Genomic DNA, 17,725 nt, shown 5'->3' with positions numbered 1-17,725 from the left:
TGGTAACCCTGCTGGAACGGTTGTTTTGGAGCGAATCCCGGATTGTAAGGCACAAAAGGTTTTTGTTGCCCTTGCTGTTGTTGTTGAGGCGGGTACACCTGATCTTGTGGATTAGCAACATTGGGACTTCGGTAAGACAAATTGGGGTTCGTCTTGTAGGGGTTGTAACCTTTGTTGTATCCACCCTGATTCTGAACATAGCTGATCTCTTCACTCTGCTCACCCTCCCCATCTGGAATTTGGAAAGGGTCATCCTCAGAGACGAAGTGGACGCTCCTCTGCTGGCTCAGCAAGATACGGTTAAGCTTCTCATTGACATTCTTGAGGTCCTTCTTGTACTTCTCTTCAGACCCAGCGTCGCCGCGAAATGTGCGATCATAATCCTCGTTGTAGTTGCCGTCGGACTGAGCAAGATTCTCCACCAGTTGCCAACCTTCGTCGACGTTCTTGTTCAGGAAGTTACCGTTAGAAGTAGTGTCAAGCAGCATGCGTTTTTTGGGAAGGACACCACGGTAGAGAGTACTCAGTAATGACTCGTTGCTGACACCATAGGCAACCCGTGAAACGCTCCCAGGCTTCACATAATGAATCGGAGCTCTTCTGAGTAAAGCTGGAAATCTCATTCCTGAGACGTTCTGTTCTGGAGTTGGAGGAAAACTTGGCCAAGAATGCTTACTTGCAACCATCCCAGGTGGTGATTGATCCCTTGGGAAGGTTTTTCTCCCATTGATGAGCCTTGTCTCCCAAGGAGAAAGGGAAAAGGCGCAACTTGTAACCATCCTCACTCACGCCGTTGATCTTGGTGAGACCACAAAGACGGTCGAACTCGTCCAAGTGGTCGAGTTGATCCTCCATAGGCAACCCGTGAAACTTGTTTCCTTGGATCATGGTGATCAGACCACTTTTGATCTCGAAGTTGTTGTTCGGCACGGCGGGAGGGACGATTCCAGCACGTTGAGTATGAGTGTTTGGTGCATCCCCAGCACCAATGGTTTGCGGTCCCTGATGTGATTCATGCTGTTGTTCCATAGTGACGTGTGCGAGATGATCAGTGGGTTGACGAGCTTGTCGTGGGCGTTGCAACCGATTGATGTCGTCGATAACAGGAAGGAGATTCTGATGCCCTCTTGATCTGGTGTGCATGCAAGGTTGCAATCAACAGGTACCTGAGATGCAAAACAAACAAGCAGACAACCAAAACAAGTCAGTACTCGGAATGATTGTGTAACAGAACTTAATCTTGCAAAACTTGAAATCTTAAATGTAGCAAAAATAATCCCAAACGGCAACGGCGCCAAATTGATACTAACATTTTTGTGTCTCCTAGTAGGTTCAATTAACCTTATGCGTTGTAATACTTAAGGTGTCAATCCAGTTGGGAAAGTTTACTATCACTCAAAATGCAATAAAGATGTCACAAGTTATGTAACATCCGCGAACCAATTTTTGTAAATTTGGTGTGGGTGTCGATCGACACCCTTGGTGGCATCGATCGACACCATGTTTTCTGGTTTGGTCCGGTTCGTTTTAATTGCTGTTTGGTTCGGTTTGTTTCAAGGAAAAATCCCTAAATCGTGTTATAAGTAGAGAAGCGACAAATTTAAGGGTTTTAGGGTATCTTGTCGCCGTTTTCAGAGATAGAGAGAGAGGAGAGAGCCTATTGTGGTGTGAAGGAGATTAAAGGAGAAAGATCAGAATCGTTAGGGTTTGGGAGGAAACAGTTTCAGCATATCAAATCGTTCTCAAAGATAATGAAATTTGGTAGGTTTATTCCCAAGTGTTTCATCGTCATTCGCCTTTTTACAGAAGTAGATTTGGATTTAAACTCGATGAGTTATTGGCAGTTTCGTGAGACACGTTTTCTCAGACGCGAGTTGGGACCATCGGAGATTGTAACTGAGATCGTGGTCTCGTGTGGTGTCTGATCGTGCTGAAATTTTGTGGGAAGCTTCGTGACGTCTAGGGGTAGCTTTTCACTGGAGCGATTTGATAGTTAACGGTTGGTTTTTATTTTAGGGTTTCGTCTTTGAGACTGTTCTTTTCTGATGTTTCTGTCCAGTTTTGTTATAAGTCGTTTTTGGTTGTGTGGCTTGTTGTAGGGCGTTTCTGGGCTGTTTCAGACATTAGGAGGGTCTCAACTGGTTGTGTTGGTTGTTATAATCAGTTGATAAGGTGAGTGCATGACCATGGCTTATCTAAGCCTGAGAATCCTTTGTTGTTCTTGCTTGATTGGTGGTGCTTTGTGGTGTTGTTCTTGCATGATTGGTTGTGTTAGTGGTGTTGTTCTTGCTTGTGGTGGTTGTGTTATTGTTCCTATAGGTTCCTGAAGGTTTTGGGTGAGGTTGGAACGGATTGGAGATGATAGGAAACGGAGGTTCGTCGTTCGGATTTGTGCAGTTCGCGTCTGTGAAGGGAGTGTCGATCGACACCAGTTAGGTGTCGGTCGACACCATGTTTGGCCAGTGTCGATCGACACCTCTCTGGTGTCGGTCGACACCAAGTTGCTTGTTATGTGATTTCCTGGTTTGTTTGTGTTTGGTTGTTATTTGTTAAGCATTGGTTTCTCAGTGGCTTGTGTGTATAGCCCAGTAGATGGGAGGATTGCCTCACTAAGTATTTGTGATAATACTTACGCATCTCAATTGTTGTTTGTGGTGTGCAGGTAAAGGTATGTGACGTGGAATCATGGCGATGAGGAGGAGGATGATCTAGGGTCTCGTTTGTGTGTTGTTGGTCTTTGCTATATTGTTTATGTTGGGAACCTTGGATAGATATATGCTAGGTTGTTGGATAGAATGCTTAGGATTGGTATTGTATTGATGTTGTAATGGTTCTGTAGGGTTGGTATGTTTCCGCTGTGTATATTGGTTGTTATTGGTTTAAAGAGGAGTTGTGATTTAGGTTGGTCTAGTTAAGTAGTATGGGCTGCTTAATTATGTATTGTATTTAATGTTATTATTAAAAAAAAAAAAGGGTCGGGTTGTTTCAAGTTAAGCCAATTCAAAGAGTGTTTTTATCTAACAGTCCTAGAATGATCAAAATGCGAAACGGAAATGAGTCACAGAACTAGAAACAAGAATGCATGACAAGAAGCGAAAGTGAATAAAAACGCAAACGATTCTAAGCATGAACAAACAAAACAGCTCCAGGAATGTAATAAAAATCAGAAAGAAAGAAGTCCTAAAGATGGGGTAATTGATTTCGGTGGAGTATCCTAGTCTAAGGAGTGTTTAACATACCACAAGCAAAGTATCCCTAAACAATGAACACACAACTTAGCTAATCCAATCCTTGGCAAAAGCTACTCAGACTCAACCACTTTTGTACCTAGCTCTCGCTAGAGAAACGTGGTCGAGCAGGCATGACAAACAAGTTCATTCACGTCAACAAACATCCTAGACAACTAATCTCTTAGGCTAGGAACGTAAGTCTCTGGCACTAGTTGGTCAGACATTTCATCAAACACCTTTTGGGTGCGGAAATGTCTCGAACCTAGTTCCAATTGATCAGAGAGAAACAAGTAATTCTAACTCTATTCCAGAAGGGAATCATACATCAAAGCTTAAACACTCTACATCCTAAGATCCTCCACCTAATCTATCTCATCCTCAAGAACTAACACACTACTCAGATCCAAAATCACAGTCATGGATGCAAAAACAGAAATCATTGAAACAAGCATTATTAGGTAGATAAAAATAAGATGAACAACTTTGTAGAAGGAATCAAATGCAAAATCTCAATAATCTCAAAGATATCGGAATACAAGTCTGAGAACGTTTTTTGGAGGCTAGGTTCAGAAACCTTCTAGGAACGAAAACGAGATTAAAAGATAAGATGACTCCGCAAAGACTTAACAAAATGTATATATAGTAGTCCAACATGGAAAGCCCTAAAACTTAAAACGACAAGGTAAAGCATCGGTTCGGTAATCTCCTAAAGCGTGTGAAACCAATCGTCCTTCTTCCCGACATGTGCGATCGAGTCCGTGTGCGTCGAATGGAATGCAATGTCATCATGGCTCGGATGGAAGCTGAGGAGCATGGCTTGGACGGATAGCTCGGAAGGAACGGAGATGGTGACTATGGCTCGGACGAAACGGAGATGGTGACAATGGCTCGGACGAGACGGAGATGGTGACAATGGCTCGGACGAGACGGAGATGGTGACAATGGCTCGGACGAGACAGAGATGGTGACAATGGCTCGGACGAGACGGAGATGGTGACAATGGCTCGGACGAGACGAAGATGGTGACAATGGCTCGGACAAGAATGGCTTCCAACGTCTCCTAAATACCTGAAATACTCCAAAATGCACAATGTATGCAAGGATGATGCAAGAGCTACCTAGACATGCAAAGTGTATAGAAAGAACTAGAAAATGATGCAAAACAATGAGTTATCCTAGCTAAATGCATGATAAAAATAGGCTAAGAAGAGACAAAATATAGACATATCAGAGATCTTCTGAGTTCAGATCTAGTACCAAAAGAAAACAACAAGTAAACGATGAGTCGTCGATAAAATTTGGAAATGAGAGAATCGATAAGGAGAATAAGTTGAGAGATGGATTCTTACGAGAGAAGCTGAAGTAATACCGTCGTCGGCGTCAATATCATCATCGACATCGTTGTTCAAATTCCACCAGATCTGGCTCTGATCTAGCCGCCGCTACAATCTTTAGATCTGTCATTATAATAAACCACCCACACATTAATACACTGATTAACGAGAAGCAAACAACAAAGCATCATAGGAGAAGACAAAGAAAAGAAGAAGACATTACCTGTCTAAAACTCGAGATTAGGGTTTGGACAGCTAAAAGGTCGATCTCTACACCATATTTGACAGAGAGAAGATCTGTAGATGACAAAGATGAAGAAGAAAGGTGATTATGATGATGATTTGATGAGAGACAGATTTTTTCAGTTTCAAAATCGCTTATCGCCAGAGAGAGAGGCAGAAGGTGGAAGAGAAGAAATGAAAATTATTAGGGTTAGGGTTAGTGAAAATTAGGTATGTATAACTCGGTTAATTAAAACCTATTGGTTATGTGTCCCGCCAAACAAAACCGAACTGGGAACCGAATTACCAAATAAATTTTGCCGATCGGTTTGTTGATCCTCTCACAGATGCTGCCGAAAACCAAACATCTCGGTTTAATCAGTTCGGTTCTCTCGGTTCTGACCGAACACCCAGGACTAATATTAATAGTTGATGGCATAAGAAAGTCAACCATCATTAGTCTACAGAGAAGTCTACTTAAACAAACCCTAAATCAAATAATTTTAACATAATCAGCCTTTCCTCCATTAATTTAGCTAGTTTATATGTAAATTTATTTTATTACAATGCAGAAAGTCTATGTGGTTATTATTTGGTCAATAGGTTTACCAAATTATTTCTTATAATTTTTTAATTAAAATTTAAACTATAATTAAGGAGTACACATATTTTTATGTCTTCTGTTTGACGTCAATTTGAAATCAACCGTAAAGATATCTATTGCAGACTTCCTCGGGTTAAATCTGTCATTTCGGCTTATGTTTTTTGTTTGGTCGTATGGGAGTCAATTGTAATTTCAGCACCCTTAGTGGTTATGTTTCTCGAAAATCGAATATGGGGTCTACGATTTCATTCAAATGCAAATAAAGGTACAAAAAATGCAATTGTCCCTTATATATATATATGTGTGTGTGTGTGTGTGTGTGGAGGCAAGATATATCTTAAAATGCTAAATCGACCATTTTTGTATTTTAAAATCTTATTAACATTTTTGTTTTTGAATCATATAGGAGAAATCAACAAGATAAGAAAACTCAAGCAATGTATGATGAAATTTTATTGCACAAAAGAGTGGAATGAAACATGCAAACATGAAGGATTCGAAGAAGGATTTGAAGAAGGATTCGAAGAAGGAAAATGTTTACAAAATTGGTTACGTAGCATTGAATGTTGTTGTCTAGCAAGTTCTAAATTTCAAGATGGTTCTCGTATTGCTAGTACGGGGCTTTACTAAATAATCTTTGACGTCATATGTACATGACTCTTGCCCCTGGCTGCCATGAGGAGCTTCAGGGATTGTCTTTTGGATGTTGGGTTGTTTAACCTCTCCTTTCTGGGACCAAAGTTCACGTGGTCGAATCACCAAGCTTCGAATCCCGTAGCCACAAAGATTGATCGGGCCTTGGTTAATGGTCAATGGATTCATGCCTTCCCATCGAGTCACTGTACTTTTGAACCGCCCCAGTTCTCTTATCATACTCCTTGTCACATCAGGAAAAAGTCCCCTCTGCCTTCCTTTGGTACTCGGCCATTCAAGTTTTTCAACCTCTTAACAAAGTTGCCTAACTTTGTGGATTTAGTTACAGACCCATGGAGTTCTTCTGGTCTGCCAGCCTCAACTCTTTCTGATTTGTGTCACAATTTAAAACAGTTGAAAGACCCCTAAAATCCTTGATGAGGGAGTGTTTCAGTGACATTGAAAAGAGGGTGACAGAAGTGGATCAAGCTCTCTCTCATCTTCAACTTTTGGCTCTCAATGACCCTTCTCCACTTAACCTGGCCCAGGAATCGATTGTGAGGCTTGCTGAAGATTGCTTTTTCAGACAATGGTCTAGGATAAAATGGATGGAGATGGGAGATTCAAATACAAGGTATTTCCACGCTATGATCAAAAATTCCTCAAATGCAATTAAATATGTTCTTAGTGGTTCAAGGTCATAATCTTTGGAGGAAGTGCACCTTCTAGACGAGAGGTATTTCTCTTCCATTTTGTGCTCCCGTAGAGGAGATTATTGTCCTTTCTTAAAGATTTTCTTAGGAAGAATCATTCCCTACATCTATCTCCCACTCAAAAACTTTGCTTTCCGCTGAGGTTACCACTGTTGAGATAAGAGAAGCTTTAATGCAACCTCAATGGTCTTGATCTCCAAGAGAAGAGGAGCAAAGGTTTTGAAAGATTTCAGGACAATCTTCTGCATGATCACTATATATAAAGTCATTTTCTGGATCATGTCTGACAAGCTAAAGTGGATTCTCCCCTGCATAATTCTTCCCAATCAGACAGCTTTTATCAAGGATAGACTTTTTATAGAGAATGTCCTCCTGGCCTCAAAGGTTCTTCATGGCTATCATGTGAGCACTCTCTCGCCAAGGATCACTTTAAAAGTGGACATATCCAGAGCTTTTGATTCTGTCCACTGGGATTTTGTAATCCATGCTTTGACCTCTTATGGGATTCCTGAGCAATTTGTAAATTAGATAATAAACTGTATCTGCTCTCCTAGTTTCTCCATTAGCATAAATGGAGTCACGTCAGCGTCAGGCTATCTTAAAGGTAAAACAGGTTTTCGACAAGGGGACCCTTTATCTCCGTGACGCTCCGACCGCCACCTCTCAGTGGGTCCTATATCCAATTCCAGTCTATGGGCCCACCTTACTTATTGGGCCTCACGTCCTCTCCCTAGGTCTGTGAGCCCATCAATATTCGACGGCCGGTTTGCAACGTCTGGAAAGTTTTAAAGACTTTTACCATCCCTAACAAATCACCACATGATCTTTCCCTGTGTTTTGTCCTTACTCACACAGTTCTGATTGTAACATCCGTGTTCCGGGATTATATTTTGGGTTGTGTTGAATAAACCAAAAGAGTGGATTTTAATTAATTTCGGTTTAATTAAATCCTGGTTTAATCTAATTAAACCAAAAACCCCTAATCTCCCACATAAGTCAGGCCTCCTCTCTATTTCTTTTGCTTTTGTCGACATTTTCATTAGAGAGAGCGAGAGCTCTTGGTTGAATGTGAAGGAGAAGGAGAAAGAGATCAACAAAGCTTTGTCTTAGAGAGAAATGAAGGAACATAATCGTCAGGGTTTGGGAGAAGGAGGATCCGACTGCTCAAATCGTTTCTAAAGGTATTGATTTTTGGTAGAGTTGTAGGCAAGAGATTTTCGTATACTTTCCGTTTTACAGAAGTGAAATTGAGTTAATATTCTAGGAGATATTGGCAGTTTCGTTGGGCGTTTCTTCTCAGTCGCGGATTGAGACCAGCGGGTGTTTTCGGGATCCATTGCGGTTTCATATGAGATTCGATCGTGCTGAAATTTTATGGGAAGATTTGTGACTTCTAGGGCTAGCTTTTCACTGGAGGGATTTGATAGTTAACGGTTGGTTTTGATTTTAGGGTTTCGTCTTTGAGACTGTTCTTTTCTGATGTTTTTGTCCAGTTTTACTATAAGTCGTTTTTGGTTGTGTGGCTTGTTGTAGGCCGTTTATGAGCTGTTTCATGCGTTAGGAGAGTCTCAACTGGTTGTATTCGTTGTTATAATCAGTTTTATAAGGTGAGTGTGTGACCATGAGCTTATCAAAGCGATTGGGTTGTATGACTTGTTTTGTTTGATTATATGTAGGTGTGGTATTGGGTGACCTGTTCAATGAATGGTTTGTTATGTTTTATTTGTGGTTGTACTCTTTATTTGCTTGTTTGTATAGCTCGTAGATGGTAGGATTGCCTCACTGGGTATTTCTGGTAATACTCATGCATCTCATTGTGTTTGTGGGCAGGTAATGTGTAGCGTGGAATCATGGCGATGAGGAGGAGGATGATCTAGGGTCTCGTTTGTGTGTGTTGTTGGATATAATGTTTATGTTGGAACCTTAGTTAGAATTATGTTAGGATGTTGGATAGAATAATTATGAATGTTATTGTATTGATGATGTATTGGTTTGTATTATTGGTATGTTTCCACTGTGTATATTGGTTATTGCTGGTTTAATGATGACTTGTGGTTTGGGTTGGTTTAATTAAGTAGTATGGGATGCTTAATTATATATTGTAATTATTATTATTAAAAAAAAACGGGCCGGGTTGTTTCACCGATAGTCACTTCCGGAAAGATCACCCATCCTAAAACTACTCCAGCATAAGCACGCTTAACTGTGAAGTTCTCTCAAAACCTTTGACAGGAAAAGATAAGTGCACTTTGGTAACATAGGTGGCCAAATTAATTCTTTTAAAACTCTCGGCAAGCCTCTAAAACCGGGGGGTGTAACAATCTCAAATCCTCTTTGTGCTGATGATGAATGTTCTTTCGTTAATAATCAACAAAGCGGCCAAGGATGGAATCTTTGGTTATTATCCTGGCTGTGAAACAATGGAACTTACCCACTTATGCTTTGCGGAAGATCTACTCATCTTTTTGGATGGGTCAGAAGCTTCTCTAGCTGGAGTTTTCACTGTTCTGTCTCAGTTTGAGAAATTCTCTGGGCTCGTAGTAAATATTACAAAAACCTCTATGTTCTCCTTAGGTGTAAGTGAGGATATGCTTCCCCGTATGAGATCAAAATTTCCTCTCCCTCTAGCTTCACTGCCTGTAAGGTACCTGGGACTCCCTCTTTGCTCAAGAAAGATATCTGTAAGGGACAGTGATCCGCTTCTCTCCAAGATCCGGGCAAAGATGAATTCATAGCTTCATCGTCGCTTGAGCATTGTGGGCCGGCTGCAGTTGTTATCCACTGTCATAGCTAGGATAATTTTTTTTTGGTCAAGTGTTTTTTTCCTGCATAAATAAGTAATCAAACGCATAAATAGTCTCTCCGGTTCTTTTATTTGGCATGGTTGCTTGGACAAACATTTAGGAGCAAAAGTTGCTTGGGTGGACCTCTTATATCCTAAGAGGGAAGGTGGACTTGGCTTATATTCATGGTCTTCTTGGAATGAAACATGCACTTTTAAGCTTATTTGGATGCTCTACTTTAGGGAAGGATCTATTTGGGTGGCTTGGGTCTGGACCAAATACTATCTTCTGCTTGTTTTTGGGCTTTAAATGAGAATTCCTCTTCAGTCTCTTGGATGTTCAGGAAACTGCTCAAGTTGATACCCAAAGCAATTATGTACCTCAAAATAAAGTTGGGTATAGGGGAGGACACTTTTTTTGGTGGGATCCATGGAATCCATATGGATCTCTTATTCACTTTCTCGGGGCAGATGCTCCAAGACGTCTCGGGATCCCTTTATCCTCACTGGTTTCAGATTACAAAGACGGTGTAATTTGGAACCTCCCCCAAGCGAGATCAGACTCCTTTCTTCAAGTTCTCAGTTTTATCACCACCCTTCCCCACTCTACAGTTAGTGACTATCCACAATGGATCATTAACATCAAGGTATATAACTTCTATCACTCTAAGGAAATGTGAAATTCTCTGCATTTGTCATGTTCCTTGGTTCTCTCTTGTTTGGCATAAAGGAGCTGTCCCTAAGCACTCGATGGCGGTTAGGTTGTTTATGGTAAACCGCAACCCAAACATGGATCGTATGATTAGGTGGGGTTTAGATGTGGAGCTAATTTGTCTTCTTTGCGGGATGGTAAATGAAGCCAGAAATAACCTGTTCTTTCAATGCGTTTACTCATCAGCCATCTGGACCACTATGGCTATCAAAATGGAGCCATCTTTCAATGCGTGGGATCAAATATATCCAATGGCTTCAATCTTCTATCTCTTCTGCTATCACGTCCCTTGCTCTACTTCAAGCGTGGCAAGCCTGTATCTACTAAATTTGGAAAGAGCGCAATCGTTGTTTTCATGAAGGTATTACCCTCCCGCATAACATTATCCTAAGGAAAGTTTGCTTGGTCGTAAAGAACAAGTTTGTAGCCCTACGAAACATGTCTACAAAGCATGGAGAAGCTTTGGAACTCTACTAGTCTTCACACTGATATGCTTTTCTTTCTTCTTTGTAAGCGTTTAGTGTGTGGTCGTTTCTTCCTCTGTTGGGATTAGTGAGTTTTGCTCTCACTCTTTCTTTCTTTCTTTCTTCTTTTGTCACAGCTGGTAATTGGTTATTGTTTGATTCCTTGTGAATTTTAATCTATATGTTATAAGAAGGTCCTTTAACAAAAATATATATATATATTAATATGATGTTCAACAATATCTTACGAGTCTTACACTAATCAAATTGCTTTTTCGCATCTAATATAACACAAGAAAACATTATATCAGACTTAAACAGACAAAACATTCAAAAGTGTATGAGCTTACATGAATTACAACAAACGTCACATCATTATTCCATTTGCAATCTCCATACATCACAAGTCTTTCGTCTTCTACACAAATCAAATTTTATGCCATGCATACATAGGCAAAATATTTCAAATAAAGAAAGTTATTAAGAAAATAATTTGACTAGTGTTTTTTAGCTACAAAGATATTAGTAAAAAAAATTCAATTCTAGTCAAAATCATTTATTACTAAATCGTTTGATTATATTCAATTCTAGTCAAAATCAGAATAAACAAGTACTATCTACAAGTAAACACTACATTTGCATCTATATAAATACACACACACAGAAGACCAATATAAATCATTCTCAATAAAATACTAGAATATCATAAAACCAAAAGGTAAATCATAAAAATATTAAATTTTATAAGAAATATTGTTTTTTTCTATTGAAGAAGACAAGTTAGATTCCTCCAATATTGGATTTTATTGATTTCAATTTTTTTTTCGACATTTTGCTATCTAGAAACATATCTAATGGCCATCAACAAGTTTTCATCTCTTCTATTGATTTCATTGATGATGATGTTTGTTCTCCTCTGTACTCCCATATATTCAGGTAACACAGTTATTCGTTTGGTACTACAACGTCTCAAATTATTTTAAAACTAGTTTAAGAAAATTAGATAATTATTAAATCAACTTTACGCAATATATATATATATATGTGTGTGTGTGTGTGTGTGTGTATGTCTGGAAATACTAAATCGACTGTTTTTATAAATCTTATTAACATGTTTTTTTATGAATCAAATAGGAGAAATCAACGACTTAAGGCATATAAAAAATTGTGGAAGGAAATGTATTAGCACAGAAAACTGCAATGAAAGATGCATACATGCAGGATATGAAGAAGGAAAGTGTCTAGATAATGAGGTAGGTGGCGTTGAATGTTGTTGTCTAGCAAAACTTAAATTTCAAGTTGGTTCTTCTATTCCTAATTAATATGGACCTTACTAAATAATATTTGATGTCATATATATATTCCTAAAATAATAATTAAAATTATATTCAAATTTGACGTTCGACAATATCTTATGAGTCTTACAGTAATTAAATGGCTTGAATCCAAAGTTTTTTACCACATTTACTCACCAATTTGGACCCGTTTAACCGATGTATTTTGGAGCTTTGAATTGATGCAGTGTTTAAAATAACATTATTTAGAGGTTATACTCGCGATACTGCGGGATGTTTTTCTATACATTTTGAAATATCTTTGATGTTAAAATATCATTTTAAATTTTTGGAATTATATTAATCATTAAAATTATGGTTTACACAATGCTAAGATATAGAAATGGACTGGAAAAAAACCTACAATAGTTTGTAATTCTTTTGTATTTGTTATTACAATCATTTACATTTAAGTTGGATAACTTTAATTGTATAATTGACTTAACTCTACTGTATGATATGTTTTTTTCTCCTATCACTTGTTATGGGAGATATATTAGTGTAATTTCATTTTGTGGTGTCTTTTTTGTAGTTTACAAATTGAATCATCAGTTTTTATAGTTTGTGTTATTCTTATGTTATTATTTGTGGAAAAAATGTTATTATTTGTTTGTTTCCTTTTGTAAATTATCTACTCTTTTTTATAACAAGTCCACGTATGTCAAAGTAAATAGACATATTTTTATTTTAGTTTGGTTTTGTGTTATTATTTAAATACTATACTTATGTTAAACTGTATACAACGTTTATAAGGATTATATTAATTTTCAAAGTTATTTTACAAGTTATAGCTGATTTAGTTTTCTTAAATTTAAAACATTTTGTTTTCGATCTTAAACATTATTTAATTTGTCATTGGTGTTTTTATATATAAATCTTAAGAGACAATGTGTGACACCCCAGTTTCAGAGACTTGCAGAGAGGTTTAAAAGAATTGATTTGGCCACCTACGTCACCAAAGTGCACTTATTTTTACGGTCAAAGGTCCTGAGAGAACTCCAGAGTTAAGGGTGATTGAGCTGGAGTAGTCTCGGGATGGTTGACCTTCCAGGAAGTGACTGTCGGAATTCTGCGAGTGAGAACAAAACACAGGGAAAGATTATGTGGTGATTTGTAGGGATGGTAACAAGTCTTTAAAGCCTCTCGAACGTAGCAAACCGGCCGTCATATATGGATGGCTCAGGGCCTAGTGAGAGTTTGTGAGGCCCATTAAGGAAGGTGGCCTGTGGACTGGGATTGGACATGGGGTTCACTTAGAGGTGGCGGTCGGAGCGTTACAAGTGGTATCAGAGCCGAACCCAGACAAGTGTGGAGTCGAGTGCGCTCACACCGTCGGGGGTGATGGTCTTTGTGCGCAACGAGGACGTTGCGATCTGTTAGTGGGGGTGAATTGTGACACCCCGGTTTGGGGAGAGGTTTAAAATAATTGATTTGGCCACATATGTTACCAAAGTCTACTTATCTTTTCGGTCAAGGGTCCTGAGAGAACTTCAGAGTTACGCGTGCTTGAGCTGGAGTAGTCTCAGGATGGGTGACCTTCCTGGAAGTGACTGTCGGAACTGTACGAGTGAGGACAAAACACAAGGAAAGATCATGTGGTGATTTGTAGGGACGATAATAAGTCTTTAAAGCCTCCCGGATGTAGCAAACCGACCGTCGGATATTGATGGGCTGATGGGCCTAGTGAGAGGACATGAGGCCCATTAAGGAAGGTGGGCCCATGGACTGGGATTGGACATAGGGCCCACTGAGAGGTGAAGGTCGGGGCGTTACACAATGAACCTTTGTTATCACACGCCAAAATTCAAACACTGCAATCATCACTGTGAAAAGGAGAATTTTTTTAAATAATATGTAACTGATTTACTCTAGTTTATGTATGCTTCAGTGCTTCACAAATGGAATTTATCCTATAATAACGCTTGAGAGAGTACTCTAGTTTGGTTCATATCCCTTACGTGTATAAGCTTTCTCAAAAAAAATAAAAAAATACTGACGTGTTGCGCTTACAAAGCTCGAGAAATAATTTCTTTATTTGTCCTTAATTTTTCATAATATTTCTATTTACATACCATTGTATTTTTTTTAAATGACACCCAAAATTGGTTTTTCTTTACATATTTTGATATATCTGTTGCAGTATATTTATCACTTAATCTACTATTCTCTCGCATACGATATTTAACTTCTTTTTTCTAAAAATAAAAATCTCCCAGGCACGGGAATCGATACCCCTTTCTCAAACATGCCTTCCGGCGCCGGTGAGACCTCTGGTCGCCGGCGTCGGGGGGGGGGGGGGGTGACAGATCTCTTTAACCCTTCTGCTACTTACATAACCGTTGCTCTGTTCCTTTTCTCTATCTCTAATCTCTCCTTCCCTAAAAATCCAAACGAAATTCTCCAAGAACTCTTCTGTTCCAAGGGTTACTTTACCGATGGAAGAGTTAATCGATACTCTACAAGCTTCGATCTGAGCCAGATCTCGGATGCATATCCGCTCGTGAACCCTATTTCAGAAGCTTCAAAACAGTCCAACTGTTTCTCATCTCATACATCTGAGCAAGAATTCATCACTACATCCTTTGGCTCTAGATCTAGACTAGCATCGGCACCACCACTGTCCCCTTCCCACCGGATTTTGTTGATGGCAAGAGCTTCTCTTGGACCATCAGATGTGCTTTCTCCAGTGGGAACGCCGACGGCACAAGGCAAGCTTATAAGCTGGCTGATAGCCCAACAAGATGCCTCATCGCCGCACGCCACTCTGATCCTTCAAAACGGCAGCGACTCTTGCTCCCTTCTCCCAACTGTACTAACCCTAGGGTTTACTAGGATGGACCTTGATTATCCTTGTGGCCCATTAACCCCTTCATGGCCCATATCCAGGTCTGAACTTTCAACTGCTCTGCTTAGCTTTTCTCAGATTCGTGTTTGCTTGATAATGGAGAGAAAGGTCTCCCATTCGGTCATAGAAACTGTCTTTAGGGAAGACTAGGTTAATCAATCCTCATAACCATATGGATATTGCACTCCTTTTGTCTCCGGGTATAAGTCTAAGGTTGCAGCTTTGTGGAATTGTGATTATTATCTGTTATGATGCATATCAAGCCATTGCCCCTTTTCCTGGCCTTGAACCGAGTATGAACCCACCCAGATCCGAGGTCGATAAGTTTATATCAAGCTCACCCTTTTTAGCACCCATTACTTCTGTTTGGTCAAGTCGAGGGCTCCTCGGTAATAGAACATGGGCGTCTTTAGAATGGTTTGATAGATTTATGCGTCGAGGACATTTTATTAGCTCTGGTCGGATGTTTGCAGTGTGTAGCTATATGTTTGAATCTGAACCGACTGAATTGTTGAACCCGCTGCCTATAACCTTTGAACCCATTCCCCACCTATCACCACTAGAGATTAAGCTTGGGTTTGTATTATCTTTGAAGTGTAGAACAGACTACAAGCTTTGTGTAGAATTCCTTAACCTCCATGGCCGAGGGCTTCATGTGAGGGAGGACCTACCTGCTCTGTTACTGTCCTACACATATCACTTGCGATCCCCTTTTGTAGCTTCACCAACAGTCTTGAGATTTGGTCTTAAAAGTGTGGAAAACCTTGAACGATTGTTCTTGAGCCTTCTCTTAGTGACGAGAACCCTACCTTGTGTATCCCCTGTGGAGCACTCTTCTGAAAGCTCAGTTGCATATATTGCTCGAGCCGTCTATGACCACTTGTTGGTCAAGGAACTCGCGAAGCCTGTCTTCATAGTCGATTCCGCTATGGTCCCAACAGATTCTTCAAGCACTGCAGACTTCTCAAGGCTCAGCACCTTCTTGGAAAACTCATGGAACCACTATCTTTATTTGCTTTGTATTTTCTTAACTTTCAGTTATATGAACTTCCCTCTTATGAGGTTTTAAGTGAATGGAAGTCTTGTTTGTCCAAAAAAAAAAAAAAAAAAAATGACACCCAAAATTTGATTCTTTTATTTTCTTTATAACTTAATTGTATCACTTACACCCAAATTTTAATTCTTTTATTTTCTTTATAACTTTTTTTTTTTTTTTGACAACAATAGATTAGCTCAAACGAGCCAATGCGTAGGGAACTTGTTTACATACAGAACACTTTGCGGAGAAGTGCGCGCATAGCGTGCAAGAAGATCCGCTTTTGAATTTGCATCTCTGGAAATATAAGATAAGGAAAAGGAAGAGAACTCCTCCCTGTTCGTCCTTATGTCATGTAGGTAAGTCGAGAAAGCCGGCCAGTCGTGCGGTGAAGACACCATCTTCACCAAGTCAGCGCAGTCCGAGTAGAAAGCCACATCACGGTAATCGTGTCCGATCATGCAGCGCATTGCCCAAATGAAAGCTTCCACTTCAGCGTGTAAGGGGGAAAGACTTCGCCGGAAATTAGTAGCACCCCTTCCTGGCCTTGGGTCATGGGACTGGATACAGAACCACCCTGCTCCTGCGAACCGATCATTGGATTTCCAAGAACCATCCACAAAACATCGGTAACCTGTAAAGAACAAAGGTAGAGAGCCGTTGGGCCGCTGTGGGCGGGATTCGGCTACCGTAGGTTGGTCAGAGTTAACCCCATCTTCACCTCCCTCCTGAGCCTTATGCCAGGATACAGCCTCACCTTCAGCTATCCGGACCGTTTCCTCTGGGCGTTCTGTAATATTTTCGAAAACCTTTGCATTACGCGCCTTCCATAAATACCACAAAATCCACGGGAAAGCGGACACATGAGAGCCCGGGCTATTGGGGTCCAATAAATGATCCATATTTGCAAAAACTGACTTTATAACTTAATTGTTACATTTTCATAAAATTTTAAGATCTCTTGATTCATATGGTGAGATAATATAAATTATAATACTTTCCATATGTTAAATCTTAATTATTATACAAGAATTTATATATGCAAAGAAAACTGAAAAAAAAATATACTACACAAATTGAATTTAGAACCCACATAATAATTTTACAGATAAATATTATAGATTTTGTATATATAAATTACAGTAAAATTATATAATAACTATTTTTTAAATTAGGGTTACACCCTCTAAGAAGCTCTATCTATCTGCCACGTGGCACCTCTAAACATTTGTTTTATTTTTTAAACAATTTATCTCATGTTTAAGCCAATTAGTAATGGGCAGTAAATGGTTAATGGGCCACAGAATTTTGACGACTTCTCAAAGAAAAACCGACAGAATCTCTGAGTTCCGACTTCTCCTCCTCCTCGTCGTTCTCTCTTCCCCACCCTTCCTTCTTATCTGTTCAATTCCGCGAGAATTTGAATCAGCAAAATATATTATTGGTTTAATATTTACCATAATATGGTTTATTTTTTCTCGTGAAATGATGAAGAAAAAAAACAACGAAAATCTTGAAAAATGTGTTTCTAAGGAAAATTATTATTATCATAATATCTTTAAATTATGTTAGCGTTATCTAATTTAATATTTATTTTTAACTTTAAATAGTGAAGAAATAACCAAAACTTTTGTATCTTAAAGTTTTTTTTAACTTATGCAATTTGATATTTACTTTTTTAAGTATGATTATATAAATAAATTCAGTTTACAAGAAGTAACAATATATTTACTTTTTAGAAGACACCTATTAAAAGAAAAGATGCTACATGGAAGTTTATAAGAGCAAGTTTTTGAATTAATAACCATAATAACTA

At 39.1% G+C, this 17,725-nt stretch overlaps 4 protein-coding genes and 1 pseudogene across 4 annotated transcripts; 4 read left to right on the top strand and 1 right to left on the bottom strand.

The window, feature by feature from the left end:
• The first annotated feature begins 531 nt into the window (after positions 1-531).
• LOC147926773 (small nucleolar RNA R71) lies at positions 532-632 on the top strand (annotated as a pseudogene).
• Positions 633-11,418: 10,786 nt separating this feature from the next.
• On the top strand, positions 11,419-12,028 carry LCR82 (low-molecular-weight cysteine-rich 82). The gene is made up of 2 exons (XM_019237092.2): positions 11,419-11,630; positions 11,829-12,028. Exons 1-2 carry the CDS (start codon positions 11,549-11,551, stop codon positions 12,014-12,016), a joined length of 270 nt encoding a protein of 89 aa, XP_019092637.1. The 5' UTR covers positions 11,419-11,548; the 3' UTR covers positions 12,017-12,028.
• Positions 12,029-14,273: 2,245 nt separating this feature from the next.
• Positions 14,274-15,023, top strand: LOC147926772 (uncharacterized). Its single transcript, XM_087487206.1, has one exon. It carries the CDS (start codon positions 14,274-14,276, stop codon positions 15,021-15,023), a length of 750 nt encoding a protein of 249 aa, XP_087343332.1.
• A 22-nt stretch (positions 15,024-15,045) lies between these two features.
• LOC147926771 (uncharacterized) lies at positions 15,046-15,942 on the top strand. Its single transcript, XM_087487205.1, has one exon. It carries the CDS (start codon positions 15,046-15,048, stop codon positions 15,940-15,942), a length of 897 nt encoding a protein of 298 aa, XP_087343331.1.
• Positions 15,943-16,106: 164 nt separating this feature from the next.
• LOC147926770 (uncharacterized) lies at positions 16,107-16,811 on the bottom strand. Its single transcript, XM_087487204.1, has one exon. It carries the CDS (start codon positions 16,809-16,811, stop codon positions 16,107-16,109), a length of 705 nt encoding a protein of 234 aa, XP_087343330.1.
• Between the last annotated feature and the right edge of the window lie 914 nt (positions 16,812-17,725).

Source organism: Camelina sativa, chromosome 15 (assembly GCF_030686135.1).
Source record: "Camelina sativa cultivar CO46 ecotype springtype chromosome 15, ASM3068613v1".
NCBI classification, from domain to species: Eukaryota; Viridiplantae; Streptophyta; class Magnoliopsida; order Brassicales; family Brassicaceae; genus Camelina; species Camelina sativa.
The sequence above is the reverse complement of the archived record's forward strand: the minus strand, read 5'-3'. Positions and strand labels throughout refer to the sequence as shown.

Bases quoted from the DNA above. Each gene is read 5' to 3' on its own strand.
- LOC147926770 (XM_087487204.1), bottom strand. From the start codon at position 16,811: ATGGATCATTTATTGGACCCCAATAGCCCGGGCTCTCATGTGTCCGCT.
- LOC147926772 (XM_087487206.1), top strand. From the start codon at position 14,274: ATGCCTTCCGGCGCCGGTGAGACCTCTGGTCGCCGGCGTCGGGGGGGG.
- LCR82 (XM_019237092.2), top strand. From the start codon at position 11,549: ATGGCCATCAACAAGTTTTCATCTCTTCTATTGATTTCATTGATGATG. The intron at 11,631-11,828 runs GTAACACAGTTA...TGAATCAAATAG, and splicing joins CTGTACTCCCATATATTCAG to GAGAAATCAACGACTTAAGG.
- LOC147926771 (XM_087487205.1), top strand. From the start codon at position 15,046: ATGGATATTGCACTCCTTTTGTCTCCGGGTATAAGTCTAAGGTTGCAG.